This window comes from Trichomycterus rosablanca, chromosome 19, assembly GCF_030014385.1.
Source record: "Trichomycterus rosablanca isolate fTriRos1 chromosome 19, fTriRos1.hap1, whole genome shotgun sequence".
Classification (NCBI taxonomy): Eukaryota; Metazoa; Chordata; class Actinopteri; order Siluriformes; family Trichomycteridae; genus Trichomycterus; species Trichomycterus rosablanca.
In genome coordinates this window covers 2,673,868-2,696,010 of record NC_086006.1, presented here as the reverse complement: position 1 = coordinate 2,696,010, position 22,143 = coordinate 2,673,868, and the positions used below count along the sequence as shown (strand labels likewise).

The 22,143-nt window shown below is 44.7% G+C and overlaps 2 protein-coding genes across 3 annotated transcripts in view; both read right to left on the bottom strand.

Moving 5' to 3' along the window:
* Positions 1 to 807: 807 nt before the first annotated feature.
* On the bottom strand, positions 808 to 7,866 carry aldh8a1 (aldehyde dehydrogenase 8 family, member A1). The gene is made up of 7 exons (XM_063015839.1): positions 7,715 to 7,866; positions 5,591 to 5,738; positions 4,717 to 4,872; positions 4,483 to 4,632; positions 1,928 to 2,184; positions 1,515 to 1,676; positions 808 to 1,421 (listed from the first exon to the last, which is right to left on the bottom strand). The coding sequence occupies exons 1-7, from the start codon at positions 7,835 to 7,837 to the stop codon at positions 969 to 971; spliced, it is 1,449 nt and encodes a 482-aa protein (XP_062871909.1). The 5' UTR covers positions 7,838 to 7,866; the 3' UTR covers positions 808 to 968.
* Positions 7,867 to 9,700: 1,834 nt separating this feature from the next.
* hbs1l (HBS1-like translational GTPase) overlaps positions 9,701 to 22,143 on the bottom strand; it is a 37,533-nt gene continuing 25,090 nt past the window's right edge. For both annotated transcript variants that reach the window (XM_063014949.1, XM_063014950.1), the window contains 12 exons: positions 21,798 to 21,963; positions 21,056 to 21,173; positions 18,943 to 19,089; positions 18,711 to 18,785; positions 17,460 to 17,577; positions 15,450 to 15,518; positions 14,977 to 15,081; positions 14,701 to 14,791; positions 13,725 to 13,833; positions 12,600 to 12,700; positions 12,363 to 12,507; positions 9,701 to 11,707 (listed from right to left, as the gene is read on the bottom strand). In XM_063014949.1, coding sequence (XP_062871019.1) covers positions 11,696 to 11,707; positions 12,363 to 12,507; positions 12,600 to 12,700; positions 13,725 to 13,833; positions 14,701 to 14,791; positions 14,977 to 15,081; positions 15,450 to 15,518; positions 17,460 to 17,577; positions 18,711 to 18,785; positions 18,943 to 19,089; positions 21,056 to 21,173; positions 21,798 to 21,963 — 1,256 coding nt within the window. In that variant the 3' untranslated portion in view covers positions 9,701 to 11,695. The remainder of the gene's footprint in view (positions 11,708 to 12,362; positions 12,508 to 12,599; positions 12,701 to 13,724; positions 13,834 to 14,700; positions 14,792 to 14,976; positions 15,082 to 15,449; positions 15,519 to 17,459; positions 17,578 to 18,710; positions 18,786 to 18,942; positions 19,090 to 21,055; positions 21,174 to 21,797; positions 21,964 to 22,143) is intronic.

Genomic DNA, 22,143 nt, shown 5'->3' with positions numbered 1-22,143 from the left:
GCATCCGGCGTAAAAACCGCGCCCACTCCGGTACACGGGCCAGATCCGCTGTGGCGACTCCTAAATACGGGAGCAGCCGGAACAAAACCTCCGTATTTGTGTTTTGTTTTCATGTTTGGCTGCAACAGTTTTTGGAATTATTTTAAAAAGACAGAAGGTGGATTGGCTAATCTTTAGTTCCTTCCTAGGTGTAAATAAGTAAGTGACGTACTGACACCATGTCCAGGACGTCCATGTGTATCCCTGCCTCGCGTCCCACGTTTCCAGGAACTGTCAGAACCACCACGACCCTGACCATGATGTCATCTTTAATAAAGCAACCCAAAGTCTCCAAAAAAAGTGACAAAAGTATTGGGACATCACTTTTGAATTCATGTGTTTCAGCCACAACAGTTGCTAACAGATGAAATAAATCAAATATAAACTGGAAATCATATGCTTCCAACTTTGCAGCAATGGTTTAGGGAAGGTCCTTTCCTGTTTCAGCATGACTGTGTCCCTGTGCACAAAGCAAGCTCCAAACTTTAGCCTCACTAAACAGCGTTCAGTTTCCAGCTGTACAAACTCTCGTTGGATGTGGATGTGCACAAATTCCCACAGACATACTCCAAAGCCTTGTGAGAAGCCACATAAGAAGAGCGGCTGCTGTTATAGTTAAAAAAAATCACACAGAGGTCAGTCTGTTTTAAAGGCATTTTGTTTTTGAAACCGGATGTCCAACAAGCTCATGGTCAGGTGTCCAAATACTTTTGGCCACACAGTGAATATTAGCTGTGCTGCTGCTTAAATAAAACACAGTTCACGTGATGATTTCTTAACATTTCTTTATTATCAGCACAAAACGTTTCATGCCGGAGCTCTGTGGTGGTTCCGGCAGATTTCTGGACACCGTCGTGTGTGTCCGGCTCCTCAGTGTTTGACTGTGATGGTCAGCAGATTTCTGGAACCCACCGCGTGTGTCCGGCTCCTCAGTGTTTGATGGTGATGGTTTTAACCTCGGTGAAGAAGTGGTAGGAATCTTTCCCTCCCTCTCTACCGATCCCCGAGTTCTTCATTCCTCCGAACGGCAGGTTCAAGTCCCGGACGAGCCAACAGTTGGTCCACACTAACCCGGCCTGCAGCCTCCGAGCCACCCGGTGGACCTTACCCACGTCACGTGACCACACGGTGGCGGCCAGGCCGTAGCGCACGCCGTTGGCCCGTGATATCACTTCCTCTTCGTGATCGAAGGGCGTGACGCAGGTGACGGGGCCGAATATCTCCTCCTGCATCACGGCCGAGGAGTCGCCGACCCCCGAGATCACGGTCGGAGGCATGAAGTACCCAGCTGCATGTTTCAGTGGAAGGTCGAGGGTCTCGACTCCTTCCCCACAATGCACCTGGGCTCCTTCTGCCCTGGCGAGCGCCACGAACCCCCGAACCTGGAAGAGACGCCACAGCGTGGCAGGTTGGCAGATATGAGCTTCAGGTACTTGTGAGGGTCGAGAGCTCGTATGTGTTTAACGTTTTCTGACCTTCTCTAAATGCTCCTTGCTGATTAGCGCTCCGTTCTGATTGGTCGGGTCAGAGGGCACACCGGTCTTCCACTGGCGAGCTGCCTCCACAAACCTTGCTAGGAATTGTGGGTAGATACTCCTCTCCACGAAGATCCTGCTGGTACAGAGACAGATCTCGCCCTACCGGAGGAGAGAGTGTTTCGAGTCATATGGAGCACGAGCGCCACCATGTGGCAGCAGACAGCACCTTCTGTTTGACTTTACATTAGGCAGGGCACCTTAAAAGCAGAAGGTGGATTGGCCCATGTGTATGGTCCAGGATGTCCATGTGTATTCCTGCCTCGAGTCCCACGTTTCCAGGAATTGTCAGGACCACCATGACCCTGACCAGGTTGTATTGTGTGTGTGTGTGTGTGTGTGTGATCTCTCACCTGATTGGAGAAGCTGGAGCGCACTGTGGTGCTGATGCACTGCTCCAGATCGGCGTCCGCGAACACGATGGCCGGGTTTTTACCTCCTAGCTCCAGTGAGAGTTTCTTACAGTAGGGGGCGCTGCGCTCGGTTATCACCCGCGCCGTCGCCGTGCTGCCCGTGAACGAAATCAGGGGAACGTCGGGGTGAGAGACCAGGGCGTCTCCTGCACGAGGGCCCGTCCCGAACACTACGTTTATAACACCGGGAGGAAAACCTGAACACACACACACCATGTCAGAAACACAGACAAACACACATAAAAAACACACAAGTCAGAAACACACACACATCAGAAACACACACACATCAGAAACACACACACACATCAGAAACACACACAAACACACATCAGAAACACACACACACACACACATCAGAAACACACACACACACACATCAGAAACACACACACATCAGAAAAACTCACACAAACACACATAAAAACACACAAGTTAGAAAAACACACACAAAAAAATACACACACATCAGAAAAAAACACACATGGCAGAAAAATACACACACACATCAAAACACACACACACTGCAGAAAAACTCACACACATTAAACAACACACGCACACATGTCAGAAAAACACACATACACACACACACACGTCAAAAAAAAACACACACACGTCAGGAAATCACACAGACACACGTCAGACAAACCCACACACACATCAAAAAACACACAAACAAAAAAAACACAGAAACATACGCGTCAGAAACATACGCACACGTCAGAAAAACACACACACAAACACACACACGTCAGAAACACACACACACACACGTCAGAAACACAAACACACACACACGTCAGAAACACAAACACACACACGTCAGAAACACAAACACACACACGTCAGAAAAAACACACATCAGAAAAACTCACACACACAAACACACAAAAACACACACACGTCAGAAACACAAACACACACACGTCAGAAACACAAACACACACACGTCAGAAACACACACACACACACGTCAGAAACACAAACACACACACGTCAGAAACACACACACACACACGTCAGAAACACAAACACACACACGTAAGAAACACAAACACACACACGTCAGAAAAAACACACATCAGAAAAACTCACACACACAAACACACAAAAACACACACACGTCAGAAACACAAACACACACACGTCAGAAACACAAACACACACACGTCAGAAACACACACACACACACGTCAGAAACACAAACACACACACGTCAGAAACACACACACACACACGTCAGAAACACAAACACACACACGTAAGAAACACAAACACACACACGTCAGAAAAAACACACATCAGAAAAACTCACACACACAAACACACAAAAACACACACACGTCAGAAACACAAACACACACACGTCAGAAACACACACACACACAAAAACACACACGTCAGAAACACAAACACACACACGTCAGAAACACACACACACACAAACGTCAGAAACACACACACACACAAACACACACACGTCAGAAACACACACACACACACACGTCAGAAACACAAACACACACACGTAAGAAACACAAACACACACACGTCAGAAAAAACACACATCAGAAAAACTCACACACACAAACACACAAAAACACACACACGTCAGAAACACAAACACACACACGTCAGAAACACAAACACACACACGTCAGAAACACACACACACACAAAAACACACACGTCAGAAACACACACACACAAGTCAGAAACACAAACACACACACGTCAGAAACACACACACACACACACGTCAGAAACACACACACACACACGTCCGAAAAAACACACATCAGAAAAACACACACACAAACACACAAAAACACACACACGTCAGAAACACACACACACACACACGTCAGAAAAACCCAGTCAGAAAACTCACACACACAAACACACATAAAAACACACACACGTCAGAAAAACACACACACACATCAAAAAACTCACACACATCAGAAAAACACACACACACGTCAAAAAAAACCACACACAGAAGTCAGAAAAACACACACACATAAACATACACACACATGACAACACACACACACACATGTCAGAAAAACCCACGCTACACAAACACACACTCGTTGTTGATGTGAAACAGGAGAGGAGAACATTTTTTTGCCTTTTTCACCATCCCTCCTTTTAGGCAAGTTTACTATATACACTATACAGCTTCTCACAAGACTTTAAAGTATGTCTGTGGGAATTTGTGCCCCTTTAATGAAAAGAGTCTGGATAAATAGGAGGGTTACGTCCGAAAGGGCATCCGGTATAAAAACTGGGCCAAATCAATGATGTGGACAAATGATCGACTTTGGCGCCCCCTGACGGAAGCAGCTGAAATCGCTGATATGTGTATTAACAGTTTGCACGTATAGAAATTTAAAGTGCAGATATACAGGACACTAAATGTATAATAAGTAACAACCACAAGCAGTTACACACTTCTCCCCTTCAAGAAACACACACACACTTCTCACCAGCCTCCTCCACAAGTTTGCACATCATCCAGGCGGTGACGGAGGTCATCTCACTGGGTTTGGCCACCACCGTGTTCCCTGTAGCCACCGCCGGCGCTATCTTCCAGGTGAGCAGGTAGAGCGGCAGATTCCACGGACTGATCAGGCCGGCTGGAATAAAAGACCAACATCAATTTGTAAACCTAAAAAAAACATCCCATCTTCACACACACTTCCTCACACACACACTCTTACCCACGCCGACAGGGCAGCGCACGGTGTAGTTCAGACACCCCATGTGGTCCATCTCACTGCACTCTGTGGTGTGGTGCTGGACCGATGAGGCGAAGAATCGGAAGTTGTAGGCAGCGCGGGGGATGTCCACGGTTCGGGCGAAGCTGATCGTCTTTCCTGAGGAGGAGAAGAAAAATAACGAGAGTGTTCATGATGTTATACACTATACGGGCAAAAGTATTGGGACACCCCTTCTAATTATTCAATTCATGTGTTTCAGCCACAGCAATTGCTAACAGGTGTAATAAATCAGTTACATGAAGGAGATTATAGCTTCCAAGTTTGCAGCAACAGTTTAGGGAAGGCTCTTTCCGGTTCCAGCATGACTGTGCTCTATAAAGACATGAAGAAAAGCTCGGTTTCAAGACACTCCGGTGTCCTGCACAGACTTCTGACCTCAGCTCCACCTGAACAGCTCTGGAATGAACTGGAACATCAATGCCCAGCTATACAAACGGGCACAAATTCCCACAGACATACTAAGTCCTTTGAGAAGCCTTCTCAGAAGAGTGGCTGTTGTTATAGCTAATAACATCACATACAGCTCACTCTGTTATAATACTGCTCATGGTCAGGTGTCCGAATACATCTAGTGTATTTATTCCTGTATCATACCAAGCTATGACAGCCAGTGGTGTTTGTAGCCGGTTTCTCATCTCTTGGCCTATGTGGCACCATAGATTTGCACTATTCTGCTTCATCAAAGCCTCTCAGGTGTCTTTAAAACCCAGAACCCGAGCACATACAATCTGGGGTGTCCTGAGGAGTCTGTCAGGACCCCGTGATCCTGGTCCGACCCTCCTGTATGTGGACTAGAGTGTGTGAAGAGAGTTACCCTGGTCTTTAGATTCAGCCTGGGCGAATTCCTCCAGACGAGCCTCGATCAGATCAGCCAGTTTATTCAGAGCTCGAGCTCTCTCCGCCGGACTCGTGGCTGACCAACCGGGAAATGCTTCGTTAGCTGCCTTCACTGCTGCCTCCACCTAAAGGCAACACGTTATTATGCTGTGTGATTAATAACAGACAGATTTTATTTATTTATTAGGATTTTAATGTCATGTTTTACACACTGGTTACATTCATGGACATTCAGGACAGGTAGTTACTGCTTACACAAGATTCATCGTCTCCCCACACAGACACAGGGAGAACATGCAAACTGGGAATTGAACAGGACTTTCTTGCTGTGAAGCAACAGTGCCACCCAAGACTGATTTTAAACATCTGACCCCAAGACGCAGGTGTACAGAACATGTTTATGCATCACAATCAAGTTCAACGTTTGCAACCCCTTCTAGTTTTTACAACCTGAAGATCTGATGGACACACGGCGATGTTAACAAAAACAGGAAACTCCACTGGAGTTTAGGAATATCTTTATTAATGCATTTTTATTTGAATGTATAATTTTACCAGCTTAGTGAATCACAGTGTTGTTTGGAGTTTGTTGTTGGGTTGAACCCTGAGCCCAGATTCCTGTTCCTCTTTAATCATTATCTCGGTGCTGACGAGTGCAAAGTGCACCTGCTTCACTCCGAAATGCTGAATCATGAGTCAAGAACGGCTCACGCAGTAACAAAACTCTATAAAAACTGTCTTCACCCTCCAAAATGTGTAAAATGTGCATGTGATGGTCAGGAGTATGGTAAATGTTGGGCTGATGGTAGTTTCTTGTAGCAGACGTGTTGGGTGAAGCCTGAAACAGCATAAGGTGCTCACAAGCAGTCGTGAACCCACCTTCAGAGGTCCGAGGATAGACAAGCCACAAACCGCTGATGGTTTTTGTTGGTCAGCTTACTGACACCAGAGGACATGAAGACTATGGTGTCTGGTATGGACCAACAGAAGAGCTGCTGTGGCTCAAACTGCACATTTTAATACTGTTTAATCCGTGTGTGGGGTTACATAGTCACAGGCCAGCAAAGGCGCCCATGCTAACTTCCGTCCACCTTTGAAAGCACCTACAGTGGGCACACAGGTCTCAGAACCAGACATTGGAGCAACAGAAGGACAGCTGGGTGTGTGTCGATACGAATATTTATGGCACTGTAGGATCCACATTACAGCGCAGCTAGTGATGTCTCGGTACAAATATCATAGGACTTGATCAGATGTCTTGTGGAGTCCATGTGAACAGGATTAAATACAGTTTATCTGCATAGCCACCCATGGTCATGCTGCACTTCCACATATTTAATCATCTGTCCGTCATCTACATCTACTGATCCATCCGTCCATCCATCCATCCGTTCATCCACCTGTCCATACATCCGTCCATCCATACATCCGTCCGTCCATACATCCATTCATACATCCATCCACACATCTGTCCATACATCCATTTGTCCATACATACATCCATCCATCCGTCCGTCCATACATCCATCCATCCGTCCATACATCCATACATCTGTCCATACATTCGTCCGTCCATACATCTGTCCATACATCCGTCCATACATCCATCCATCTGTTCATACATCCTTCCATACATCCGCCTATCCATTCATCCATTAATCAATTCATACATCCATCCAAGGCTGTAGTCATGAATTGAACACTGAGGGGATCAAATCTACCAGGGGTGGGGGTAGCACTGTCGCCTCACAGCAAGAAGGTCCTGGGTTCGATCCCCAGGTGGAGCGGTCCAGGTCCTTTCTGTGTGGAGTTTGCATGTTCTCCCCGTGTCTGTGTGGGTTTCCTCCATGACTGTGTTTGACATCAAACTTGAACTGATGAATGTTGTGTAACCAGTAACTACCTGCCCTGCCATGAAAGACATTAAAATCCTAATAAATACATAAATCTATTATTATTTATATCAATACTGCTCCATGATTAGATCCCTAAACTGTTTTAAATGCTCTCTGACTTTAAGTTTATTTTTGTGCACAATCTAGACCAGATCCCTCTAACCACCTCCCAAACCAACAAACTCCAGTAAGTGTATGCTCCTCACCTCTTGGACTCCACTGTCCGGTACTTTGCAGTACAGCTCTCCAGTGGACGGCTCGTACGAGTCCACATGCCTGCTGCAGGACACGAACTTCCCACCGATGTAGTTCTCCAGAACCAGGCTCATGTTGGAGGTTTGAAGTCTCTGCAGCTCCGGGTGCAAATAAAAAGAGCAAAAGTGCATCTATAGAGCAGGCTGCACTCTGGTCCTCTGCAGATGTTGCCAGATTGTTTCTGTTTACTTTGTGTTTAATGCTTAAGAAAAGGGGTAATAAAGTGCAGCCTTGCCATTTTTGGGTGGAACGAGATGGAACGAAAACGAGAATTAATTTTGGGTCCCCAGACCGGAAAATCCTCTGGACGCCACTTGGGACCATTTCCATTCCATAGGGAGTAATTGGAACCACCTCTCACCCACCAAAGCCCCCCCCCCACACACACACACACTAATGTCCTTAAGTGTAAAAAATGTATTACTTGAACCTTAAGATGCAAAATTGGACCTTTAACAACAGTCGTACGTTTAAAATAACTTTTAAACCACAATCTTTGCAAGACAGTTGTTTAATAGGAACTATTACGCCAACCTGGCAACCCCAGACCTAGGGTTCGATTTCCCAACCAGATTACTTTTACTCACTGGAGTGGTTTCATAATTAACCCAAAAGCTGCAGTTAGAGCTCGATTATTGCACCGCCTCCAGCAGCCTGAACTGTTTACACAAGACACATCAGGTCCAAGGATCTGCACTGTTTACACCGAATATTAAACCCAAACATTCATCAAACCACTGAAGATTCATTTCCAATCTTTAATTGTTGAGTTTCAGGGAACCTGTAGCCAGTGTAGCATCAGATTATAGTTCTGGACTGATCGAGTGGACAGTGTAGCATCAGATTATAGTTCTGGACTGATTGAGTGGACAGTGTAGCATCAGATTATAGTTCTGGACTGATCGAGTGGACAGTGTAGCATCAGATTATAGTTCTGGATTGATGGAGTGAACAGTGTATCCTCAGATTATTGTTCTGGACTGACAGTAGTGAACATGGTAGCCTCAGATTATAATTCTGGACTGATAGATTGGTCAGTCTAGTTTCATATTATAGTTCTGGACTGATCGAGTGGACAGTGTGGCATCAGATTATAGTTCTGGACTAACAGTAGTGAACAGTGTAGCCTCAGAATATAGTTCTGGACTGATGGAGTGGTCAGTATAGCATCAGATTATAGTTCAGACTGATGGAGTGGTCAGTATAGCCTCAAATTACAGTTCTGGACTGATGGAGTGGACAGTGTATCATCAGATTATAGTTCTGGACTGACAGTAGTGGACAGCGTAACCTAAGATTATGATTCTGAACTGATGGAGTGGACAGTCTAGTCTCATATTATTGTTCAGGACTGATGGAGTGGACAGTGTAGCCTCAGATTATTGTTCTGAACTGACAGGAGTGGACAGTGTAGCCTCAGATTATAGTTTAGGACTGATGAAGTGGACAGTGTAGCCTCAGATTGAAAATCTGGACTGACAGGAGTGGACAGTGTAGCATCAGATTATAGTTCGGACTGATGGAGTGGTCAGTATAGCCTCAAATTATAGTTCTGGACTGATGGAGTGGTCAGTATAGCCTCAGATTATAGTTCTGGACTGACAGTAGTGGACAGCGTAACCTAAGATTATGATTCTGAACTGATGGAGTGGACAGTGTAGCCTCAGATTATTGTTCTGAACTGACAGGAGTGGACAGTGTAGCCTCAGATTATAGTTTAGGACTGATGAAGTGGACAGTGTAGCCTCAGATTGAAAATCTGGACTGACAGGAGTGGACAGTGTAGCCTAGATTATACTTCTGGACTGACGGGTGTTATTATGGGTCTTTGCTGGGACCATAAAGCACCATTTTAGTAAATATCCAACAATTAAAGATTTGTTTAGACACAGCTTAATAATTATAATTTAAAATAAAATCTATAAAAAACAAAAAGGTGCAGTCAGTCCGAGGGTTTTATTCTCTTAGTGCAGCAGCTTCCAGGTGGATTACATTTACATTAACAGCATTGTGCAGACTGTGACCAAACACAACTTAAACATGAGGGTTTAAATTCACATGTAGTTTATTACTAACAGCAAATGTCTTTATGTGTCTGACCGCTGTGCTCCTGAGGTTTTACACTGTTTAGAGATAAATGATTTAAATAACAAAGTGCCTCATACATTGAGACACGAGCGCCCAATGAGAAATCACTTCTAGAGACTTTGTCTTCTAGAATTTAGTCATATCCAGTTACCTGATCACAGTCCAGGCCGGCCCGAGGAGAGCCGTGACTAACACGCCTCCTACAACATGTGTGCATGAATCCGGGTTCATAAAGAGATCTGTATCGTGCACAAAGACTCAGCAATCTCCATTAATTACTGGACTATATTAGAGAGTCAAGGGATTGAACTCTGCCATGTGAGCCACCACTCTTGGGTTTTTAAGCAAATATTAACTGCAAGTTACTTTAAATAAAGCGTAAATGTAAATGTAACTGAGATAAACTTCTCAGGTCGTGTGTAAGAGTGCGACTCGGTGAATTAACACATAAAAAGGTCAGGAGCACAGGCAGCATTGACTTATTCTACACAGGTTCGGGAGTAGAGATGCAATCTGAACACAGTGGGCGTCTCTCCAAGTGAGCATTTCATTTAAAACCTGCAACCAATCTCAAACCTCTCAAATCTTACTTCTGTATTTGTAATTATTAACCCCATTTCGCTTCCTCTCTACTGATGTTGACCTCCACCCTGGTTGAGGAGAGCCGTGACTAACACACACCCCCTCCGACACATGTTCAGTACCGACTGCATCGTTTTTTACCTGCATGAGGCGAGTTAATATGCGGATCAGTTCTGTGTACAGAGAGCCACACCCTGATCACATTATCCCTCATCTCTGTGCATCCAGCAGAGGTCGTAATTGCATCAGTTATGAGGTCCCGTCCGGCTCCCACCCTGTACGAACAACAACTCTGGTGGTGTTTTATTATTATTATTATCATTATTATAATTAATTGAAATTTCCCCTCGGGGATCAATAAAGTATTCTGATTATAAATATTGCTTAGTGCTTCATTAGGTTTAGTTCATTTCACTATATTACAGTCACACATCACATCAGCAGGTCTGTAATGCTGGACACGGTTCGAGAGATGCTTTAGCTTTCATTTACATGAACAAATCTGAGTCCAGTGCAAAACTTTGGGGAAGAAAAGGAGGGGAAACATCAGAGAATCAGACACTATAATGACATTCGCTGTTCAACTACATTTTGAACCCCAGGCAGCTCAGAAAGAAAGTGTGCTTCATGTTCTTCAACCAAAGTGCTCCATTCATCTCGAATTCTCTCCTGCTTTATTCGTTATCAGCGTCTCCACCGGATTTGATCGTTAGTGTTACATCAGGTGAGTCATTGGCTAGCAGAGCATTATTTCTATTAGCTTGTATTAGCTTGTATTAGCTGTACGACGTTCCTAGAGAGAGGTGTGCGGACTGAAGCGAGGCATATTTGATCACTATCCGGCGTCTCTGATTGGTAGATACCAAAGCCCTTAATTACTGAATCACAGATATAATCAAATACACCAGAATGTGAAATAAAAGTGCCAGTTTTCTCCTCTCTCAGATGAGATCTCTAGTGGGATTAAGATTTAAATTAAGCTTAATAAAATAATAACAGAGACCGTTCATCATAACGTCATAAATAAATGGACGGACGGACGAATAAATGGAGGTGAGCGTGTGTTAATGTAAACACAGTGAGCCTGCATGTGGTGTTACTGAACCAGATCACTGAAGTCTTTGGTGTGACGTGTTCCCTGTGTATGGGAGTGTGTGTGTGTGTGTGTGTGTGTGTGTGTGTGTGGAGGCTGATGTCCAGGTTCGGGTGGCACTGCGCTGCTGTTTAGTGGCTCCCCGGTCTGGTCGGCATGCTGGTGCTCTTTATTCTTTGATCTAAAATGACAAACAGAAAAATGGCTGCCTTTAACCAAACCACTCCCAGCATTTCATAACACAATACACTACATGGGCAAAAGTATTAGGACACCCCTTAAAATTACGGAATTCATGCGTTTCAGCCACAGTAATTGCTAACAGGTGTAATAGATTAATTATATAAAGGAGATTATATGCTTCACATGTTGCAGCAACAGTTTAAGGAAGGTCCTTTCCTGTGCCAGCATGACTGTGCTCTATAATTTATTTATTTATTTATTTAAGTTTTAACGCCATGTTTAACACATTGGTGTCATTTAATGGCAGTAATAGGTACTGTGCTCTATAAAGAAACTCTTGTCCTGCACAGAGCCCTGACCTCAGCCCCACCATCCTAAACAACTCTGGAATGAACTGGAACATCGACTGAAGCTTTCTTGACCAACATCAGTGTCCAGTGATACAAATGCACTTTTGACTGAATGGGCACAAATTCCTACAGGTGTGCTCCAAAGTCTTGTGTTGCTATAGCCAAACTATCACACAGACGTCATTCTGTTTTAAAAGCATTGGTTTTTAAAATAGGACAAGCTCATGGTCAGATGTCCAGATACTTTTGTACTTTGCTAGCATATACCAGACATAAACCACATTCTATTACAGTCCGCGTTACCTCTGTGACGACCCCGGCGGCGATGGTGGAGCCGACATAACGCAGCATGAAGCGTCCGAGCTCTTTAAAGTCCTTATAGAGTTCTAGAGCCACGGGTCTCTGGGTCTGGATCTCCACCACAGCGTTCTGGCCTTTACTTAAACACCTACACACACACACACACACACACACGTCTAAAGTAAAGTCACATGACAGCATGATTTTGAAACTATCTGATCTTACCACATGGTCACTCACTTTGGTTTCTTTTTCAGCACCTCTCCGCTGCTCTTATGTAAAACACTGACCAGTTTCCTGATGGTGGCAGGTTCACTGACTGTCTGGTAGTGTAACAGCACCTGAAATCACACACACAGGCATTTTATTAAACTGCAGTTTAAACAGAAAAACACTTGCACAATCGTTTTAACACTGCAAACAAGGTCAAATCGGACGAAACGTTCTTGCTTGTTGAGCTTTAGAGCCACTCTAAAAGTCAGACTCGCGTTGGAGGTGAAGAACTAGACTATACAAATAGAACTTGAACTACGATCACAAATTTGAAAATATAGAAAATGCAATTGTTTTGGACATCTACTTTGACTTTTATTTCAGTGCAGATGTTATAAACCCAAAATATTTCAAGTTATTTGTTTATTAGGATTTTAACGTCATGTTTTACACTTTGGTTACATTCATGACAGGAACGGTCGTCACTCATTACACAAGATTCATCAGTTCAAGTTTAATGTCGAACACAGCCATGGATGATTTTGTATCTCTAATTCACCTCACTTGCACGTCTCTGTACTGTGGGAGGAAACCGGAGCGCCCGGAGGAAACCCACGCAGACGCGAAGAGAACATGTAAACTCCACACGGTAAGAACCCAGGACCTTACTGTGAGGCGACAGTGCTACCCACCGAGCCACCGTGCCGCCAAATATTTCATGTTCTGTCTAATCAACTTAGTTTCATTTGTTAAAATACAATATCAATATGAATCCCTGCATCATATTCCAAAAAATTTGGGCCAGGGCAACACATGATGTCGACAGGTTCAAGGAACGCAGGGGCTGCACTTGCACCAGTGACGAGGAACCCCATTTGAGCCATTGTCCCTCCCCCCTACAGACCCACAGCCAATCATTAGTCTGCGTGTAGGCGCCTGACCGGCTGATAGCAAGGCTGAGATCGGAACTGGTGTTCTGCGCCACCCGAGCGACCTTATATTAATTTTACTACAGTTACATTTAAACAGATGTTTCTATCAAAAGCTACTACTGATGTACAAACTGTATCACATTACTTGACTGAATTTGAGGAAATACAACATTTTAAGACTTAAAATATTTACAAACACATGAACTACTGGTGAACTCACAGGAAAACCTTGTGTTACTGGAACTTCAATGTTAAACAACAGGATTCTGGCCCGGAAACGTGTACAAGCCTTAATGGGCTCCTTAGGGTCACAGAAAACACACCCGACACTGGGAAAAGAAAGAAAAACAAATAAACAAAACAGTAGAGAATGTGGTAACATAGCGTAATATGTGTCATATAAGCTAAGAAAATGTCACATTAAAACGTAATGTAAAAAAAAAAGACATTTCTCCATTAATATCATTTAAAACTGTAGATATATATTAAAATCAAGTAGGAGACTGCATGTGCTTTGTCGCTTTGCTTATATATGCTGTAAAATCTCTGATTTCTGAAAACTGATTTCTTATAACCATGTGAAGTCATTCAGGTTGGTGTCTCAGACTCTCACATGCACAAATCATGTATGATTAAATAAAAAACTATATTCTGATATTTATAATATAAAAAACAACATATGAAGTGGCAAATGTGGTCAAAACATAAAAAAAAAAAAAAACAGTACATCAGGTGTCTGTACACTGATGAGTCAAAACATTAGGACCACCAGTCAGGAATGCTCATGCTAACGCGTATACACATTACATCTTTGGCATTTGGCAGACACTTTTCATCCAAAGCAACTTACAGTACTGTGACAGTATACAGTCTGAGCATTAAGCTCAGGGTTAAGCATCTTGCTCAAGGACCCAACAGTGACAGGCAGTGGTGGGGCTTGAATCAGCGACCTTTCGATTACTAGTCCAGATGTGTCCAGTCGAATCCAGTCGATCTGATCAGGCGTAAAGACCCGACTGACTTTATTACGGGCCAGATCGTTAAGGCCAGACGTCTGCGGAGTGTGAGGGACGTCCCAGACAGCCATGGTACGTACCCAGACAGTGGTCTGAGCGGGGACAAGCCACACAAAGACCTGCTGGGAATATCCCAGTATAACCAAGCAGCTAACAGTTTATCAAAGCTGTTTAACGTACTTAATCTTTATGATGTCCATCCCAGTGACGGTCAGACTGACGTGGTCACCAGCAGCTGCCCAGTCTAGCGCCTCATCATGAAGAGTGATGCCTGCACACAAAAACAGTGCGTTAACCAAAACGACCAGAAGAGGGCACCCTTACATGTACATTTTAATTCCTGACCAGGGCTGCGGAGCTTCTGTCCCAGCAGCCACAGTAGTCTAGAGGTTAAACTGGTGGTGTTTAATTACTACTGAAGTTTAACACGTGTGTGTGTGTGTGTGTGTGTGTTACCTTTCACAGTGCAGGTCTCATTAGGAGGCATGGCCAGCACTCGGTCTCCTGTCTGTATGAATCCAGCCTCGATCTTCCCCGTCACACAGAAGCCTGAGCCCTGATCTGAAAGCAGATTCACCCACCGTTAGCTGTTACTCAGTTTACTTTCACACCGTAAGCCCAAACAGTCGACTTAGATCAAACCCTCAGATCCTACTTTCAGTCACATGGTTCTAGAGCTGCTCCAAGACCAAAAATATTTAAAGTCGAGTCAAAAGTGAGTCCAAATACGAGTGAAATTGTGTCAGGATTCAATTTTAGCAAGAATTTCGTAGGGGTTTTTCGATGCACCGTAACGAATTGGCACCCCAGCCCGGGTACTCCTGCTTGGCAGCCAGTGTTTCCAGTATACCCGGACCCACCACGACCCGGACCAGGATAAAACAGTCGATAAAAATAGAAAAAAAACTAAAACATGAAGGTGGACTGACCTTTAAAGACGTCCGAGACACAGAGTCTGAAGGGTTTCTCCACAGACCTCTGAGGAGCTTTGAATCGGTCTGCAGAGAACACGAGACAACGTTAAGAATCAAACCTTTTATAATATAATAATAATTAAATAAACTCATTTTAACAAGCGCATGAACACAAAATGAACTTGTACAAGAACGCCCCCTTGTGGAGGCTTTAAGTTACATCTTGTAAAACACAGTGGGACCACTCACTCTCACAACTGCTTATCCAATCAGGGTCACGGGGGGGGGGGGGGGAGCCTATCCCAGCTTTTCAATGGGCGCAAGGCACACAGTAACACCCTGGACGGGGGGGCGCACACACACACACATTCACCTATAGGGCAATTCAGTGTCTCCAATTAACCTGACTGCATGTTTTTGGAATGTGGGAGGAAACCGGAACTCCCGGAGAAAACCCACGCGGACAGGAGGAGAAGATACAAACGCCACACAGAAAGGACCCGGACCTCCCCGTCTGGGGATCGAACCCAGGAGCTTCTTGCTGTGAGGCAACAGTGCTACCCACCGAGCCACCGTGCACAGTGGGACCAGCTTAGCACTATTTTTATTAATTAAGTATATTTCGTTTCGTGCTTCGTTTTGATGCGTCGTTTGTGTTGCCTGGGTCACGGTAAAAATATAGGACATAAAAAGCAGCAAAGACGTACTGTAAGTCCTCGTTACGTCTTTGTTTACAATAAACGAGATAAATGCCTCGTAAACAAAGCATAATAACGCTGATTAAATCATAAAACGAGGGGACGCTCAGTGAGCTGAAGTGGGACAAACATCTGCGTGTGTAGAAATCTCTACATCGTTCTTAGAAACGCACTCACACCCTCCTGTGCGTCAACCACGATTACTGAAACGCGGTCCATTTACTGAGCGCAAATTCACCGAACATCTGATAAGGGAGAGAAATCTGATTCGGTGACGAATGGATCACGGCGTTCACATTCACTTCAGTAATCTGATAAGAGTCACTGAGAGTCTCCCTAGATTCACATTTCTATCAGTAGCAATTCTGATTAATTCTTAACTGTCAGCTGCTATGGCTGTAATCATGGCTGGATAACAGATTGTTTTTCATACCTTACACCAATCAGCCATAACATTAAAACCACCTCCTTGTTACTACACTCACTGTCCATTTTATCAGCTCCACTTACCATATAGAAGCACTTTCTAGTTCTACAATTACTGACTGTAGTCCATCTGTTTCTCTGCATGCTTTTTAACCTGCTTTTATGCTGTTCTTCAATGGTCAGGACCCCCACAGGACCACCACAGAGCAGGTATTATTTAGGTGGTGGATGATTCTCAGCACTGCAGTGACACTGACATGGTGGTGGTGTGTTAGTGTGTGTTGTGTTGGTATGAGTAGATCAGACACAGCAGCGCTGCTGGAGTTTTTAAACACCTCACTGTCACTGCTGGACTGAGAATAGTCCACCAACCAAAAATATCCAGCCAACAGCGGCCCGTGACCAACGATGAAGGTCTAGAAGATGACAGACTCAAACAGCAGCAATAGATGAGCGATCGTCTCTTTACATGACTTCACATCTACAAGGTGGACCAACTAGGTAGGAGTGTCTAACAGAGTGGACAGTGAGTGGACACGGTGTTTAAAAAACTCCAGCAGCGCTGCTGTGTCTGATCCACTCGTACCAGCACAAGGTAACCCAGCAGATGTGCACTTGGTTTGGGCTGACCGATCGTTTTAAAGTTTCAGGGGGCATTACGAACACTGCACTGCCCATCTGCAGGACTGCAGGATCTGGAGGTGCACTGGAACTGCCGAGGGACTTTTCTGTGAGTCAGTGCTTTTATACTCCACATGCTGCAGTGTTGTGTGGTTTCACAACTTGTTTAACTGATGGAAAATCCTAAATCATTCACCCACATTTACCTTTCAGCTCGTTACGTGACTATTAGAAGGTCGGTCAGAAATCAAACACGAGCCGGACATTCAGATCAACACACCTATCTGTTCCAGGAGACATGGGCCGTTATACCAGGCTATAAGCTCTGCCGCTTTGCTCCTGGTGGTGAGATTCTCTCCTGAAAGGCCGCTGGTGGGGATGTAATAAATATCCGAGTCCTGTAACGACATCACAGCAAGACTTTTAATACATTACACTTAATCTACACCTAGAGCCGATCTAATCATGTTTAATGTAAATAAATGTACGACAAGGGTTAATATGAGCCTCAGAATGCGCAGTAAACTGTTCACCTCTGAAAAATACTCCTGTGTAAGGACCGTGGTTAGCAACCTGAGGTTCCTTGTAGAGAAGTGGAGGAACGTGGAGATCAGCGTTCAGGCCTAACGCACAAATCCATCAAAGTTAGTTTGTCAAGGTTATGTCGAACACAGTCATGGACAATTCAGTGTCTCCAATTAACCTGACCGCACGTCTGCTTTGGAAACCGGAGCTCCCAGAGGAAACCCACACAGACACGGGGAGAACATGCAAACTCCACACAGAAAGGACCCGTGCCTCCCCATCTGGGGATCGAACCCAGGACCTTCTTGCTGTGAGGCGACAGAGCTACCCACCGAGCCACCTAATCCATCAAAGTACGGGTTGATAAAACGGGGTAGACGGGCCGTGCGGACGTTCCAGAGGGAGCGCGTGTCGGGCAAGTTACCCTCCTCGAACGTGGTCAGGGTCCCCAGCAGCGGAACACTAAGTGGCTATGCTAAACTGGGAGGGAAGAAACTGCATGAATATAATAGTAAAAAGAATTCGAATTTAACATAAACAGGGCAGCAAAGTGGCACGACAGTGTAATGCACTAGTCCACCTCTTCAATTCAGGAACACATGATCCACTGTAAGTATCTGCCACGGGACAGCGTTATAAAGTGGTCTGTAGCTTCAAGCACATCTCAGAAAGCATGTCTCCTCCGCCCGCGTGGGTTCATTGCTGGTAAATTTCGACAGTGAATTCTACATTTCTAAGTAGGAAACTTTCTAAGTCCCAAATTTTCTAGACACAGTGCTTTCTGTATTTTTCGTGTTCTAGAATAAATAGGACAAGATCATAATCTGAACCTCTAGAGCTGATTTCCGGGTCTTGTGAAGCTGCACGCATTTAAAACAAACCTCTTTGAACGAGAAGCTTAATAAACGAGTCGATTAAAAGATAAAATCGAAGCGTCTTTCAGAGATGAAACGAGCATGAAGAAAAGAAGCACGACTGTACGTCTCACACACACACACACACGTACCTTGAACCCGGCTTGCTTGAGAAAGTGGCCAAGTTTGGAGGTGATTTCTTGGAACCTCTGCTGCTGCCAGTTCACCTGAAGTCACACACACACACACACACACACACACACACACACACACACACACACGGGTGATGGGAGACAGGCAGCGCATGAGTTCCCAGGTGCACATGGTTAAGTGATTGGCATTGCCATGGTGAACAGGGATGTTGTGGTCACTATGGTTACGCACCTGATCCATCTTGTTGACGGCGACGGCGAGCTGCGTGACGCCGAGAGATCGAACGAGGAGGGCGTGCTCTCGGGTCTGACCGCCCGCCTCGAACCCAGCCTCGAACTCCCCCCGGCTGGCGTCCACGACCAGCACGGCTACGTCTGCCTAACACACGCACACACACACACACACACACACACACACACACACACACACACACACACACACACACACACACACACACACACACACACTCCTTAAACCCCATTACATTTATACTTTAATGAAAACACACAAGCACGTATTACAGTTACACACATACACCTTAAAAACCGTTACAACTACAGTTCAGTGAAAACACACACACACACGTATTAGTTACACACACACATATTACAGTTACACACAAACACACACGTATTACAGATACACACACACACTAGTCACACACAACCCTTAAACACCATTACAGCTAGTTAGATCAAAACAGACACACACACACACACACACAGGTGATGGGAGTCTCACACACACACGTAATACAGTTACTCACACATGTATTACAGTTACACACACACATATTACAGTCTCACACACAAACGTAATACAGTTACTCACACATGTATTACAGTTACACACACATATTACAGTCTCACACACAAACACACACATGTAATACAGTTACTCACACATGTATTAGTTACACACACACACATTACAGTCTCACACACAAACACACACACGTAATACAGTTACACACACACAGACAAACACACACACGTAATAGTTACACACACACAGACAAACACACACACGTAATACAGTTACACACACACAGACAAACACACACACGTAATACAGTTACACACACACCGCCCTCAAACACCATTACAACTACACAATTTCATGTTATGTTAAAATCATTCATTCATACTTTCATTGTCTGTTTTACCACTGCTTTATCCTGGTCAGGGTCACAGTGGGTCTGATTCACTTAGTAAAAGGCAGGAAACACCCTGGACGTGTTGCTAGTCCATTACAAGGTACGCATGCATACACACACACACTCCAATTACCATGACTGCATGTCTTTGGACTTGAGGGAGGAAACCCACATACACGAGAAGAACATGCAAAACCCACACAGAAAGAACACTGGCTGTCTGGCCAGGGAATTGAAGCCAGGCCCTTCTTGCTTCGTCACTGTGTCGGTAATATAAAATCATACAAAACCCTAGTTCAGGCGAAGACACCTTAAAAAAAACCCTAACTATATTTTATAAACATGACTTCATGATTCAAAAGAATGAAAGCAGGCAGACTTCCCCCAATACACACACACACACAGCTTTCTCCTGTTTGAAACCCCTTTTCGAGCACACCTCAACACCCACACACACACCGAAGCGCTTTCTCTTCACCAAACACCTGACTCAGCACTCGCACAAAAGGAAATGAGTAAATCCAGCCAGTAGAATGTGACTAATTTCATTCATTAACAGGAGCCCAAACAAGGAACACACTCATTTAGAGAGTTCTGGTGTTAGTGCCACGCTAAATCCACACAGCAGAACCTTCATTCAGGCTTATAGAGGCTCAAAATGTGCAGAGTCACTACAGGGCTGTTCTCATGCATGAACCCACGCATCCGTTCATTAAACCTGCAGCATCACCAGAGAGGGGTACAATTATACCCAAAACCCTGCATAATTCACGGCCTGTAGCGTTCAAGTGTCTCACGTTTACTGGTTAATCTGCACTATGAGGCATCCTAGCAATCCTACAGCAATTCAGTCAGCAATCGCTTAGTCAAAACATCCAAGATGTCGAAGTTACAAACTACAGTTACAAAAGCTACAAACACGACTCGGGTAACTAAGTGTGGGAAAACTCCCAACCAGTTCTGTGGGGTCGAAATACGGACGAGTATTTACGTACTTGAGACCGTCGCTGGACGTTCTTAGGTTTACATTCAACCATTAAAGTAGCTGTGCTGTTTATTGTAGCTTCTATTTATTCTATTATTTAATTTATGAGCGTAATTTAATTACAAAAATCCATGAAATCTGTGATTTTTGAAAAACCAGGTCCATTAAATATATCACTGAATTTAGGAGGGCGCTGGTTATACCTGCGCTGCTCCGGTGATCATGTTGGGAATAAAATCTTTGTGTCCAGGCGCGTCCATTAATGTCACCACTTTGGAGGTGGTTTCAAACTTGGTCATGCCGACGTCCATGGTCACTCCTCTGAGAGAGAGAAATAAAACAACAAAGTAGGATTTAACGTCATGTTTTACACACTTTGGTTACACAAGATGAATCAGTTCATTTTGTATCTCTAATTCACCTCACTTGCAAGTCTTTGGACTGTAGGAGGAAACCGGAGTTCCCGGAGGAAACCCAGGCAGACACGGGGGAGAACAAGCAAACTCCACACAGAAAGGACACGGACCGCTCCACCTGGGAATCGAACCCAGGACCTTCTCGCTGTGAGGTGACAGTGCTACCCACCGAGCCACCAGCACTCAAGTGGCTCTATTAAACTAACTTACTGCCGTCCAGGCATCTACACAGACACGAAGCCCTGCGATGGACCGCCGCCCTGTGCACAGTGTTCCTGCCTGGGTCCAGGTCATCCTGAATGGCAGGCCATTATTTATGGACTATATTAAATGTGTAAATATTATCATCTTTTATCCAAAGCGACTTACAGTACTGTGACAGTATACAGTCTGAGCAATTGAGGGTTAAGGGCCTTGCTCAAGGGCCCAACAGTTTGCAACCTGGCAGTGGTGGCGATGGAACCAGCAACATTTTGATTACTAGTCCAGTACCTTAACTCCTAGGCTACAACTGCCCACCTGAACCCACCTGTCTCTCTCTTCTCCGGTCTCGTCCAGCACCCATGCGTAGGCGAATGACGCCTTGCCAGCTTTCTTGGCCTCCTGCTCGTACTTGTGCATGGTGCGTTTGTTCACGTTTCCCAGCAAGTACAACAGATGACCCATCAGAGTGCTCTTACCGGCATCCACATGACCTGCGGGCACAGATAAGGAAATCACCATCAATGACTATATGGCCAAAAGAGTATGGACACCCTCTTCTAATTTACTGAGTTCAGGTGTTCAGTCATACCTACTGGTAGAAGGATTAATTAAATTAATTATATCTTTCCATCGTTTTGCCTCACAGTTGTAATTCTAGAACGTATTTACTA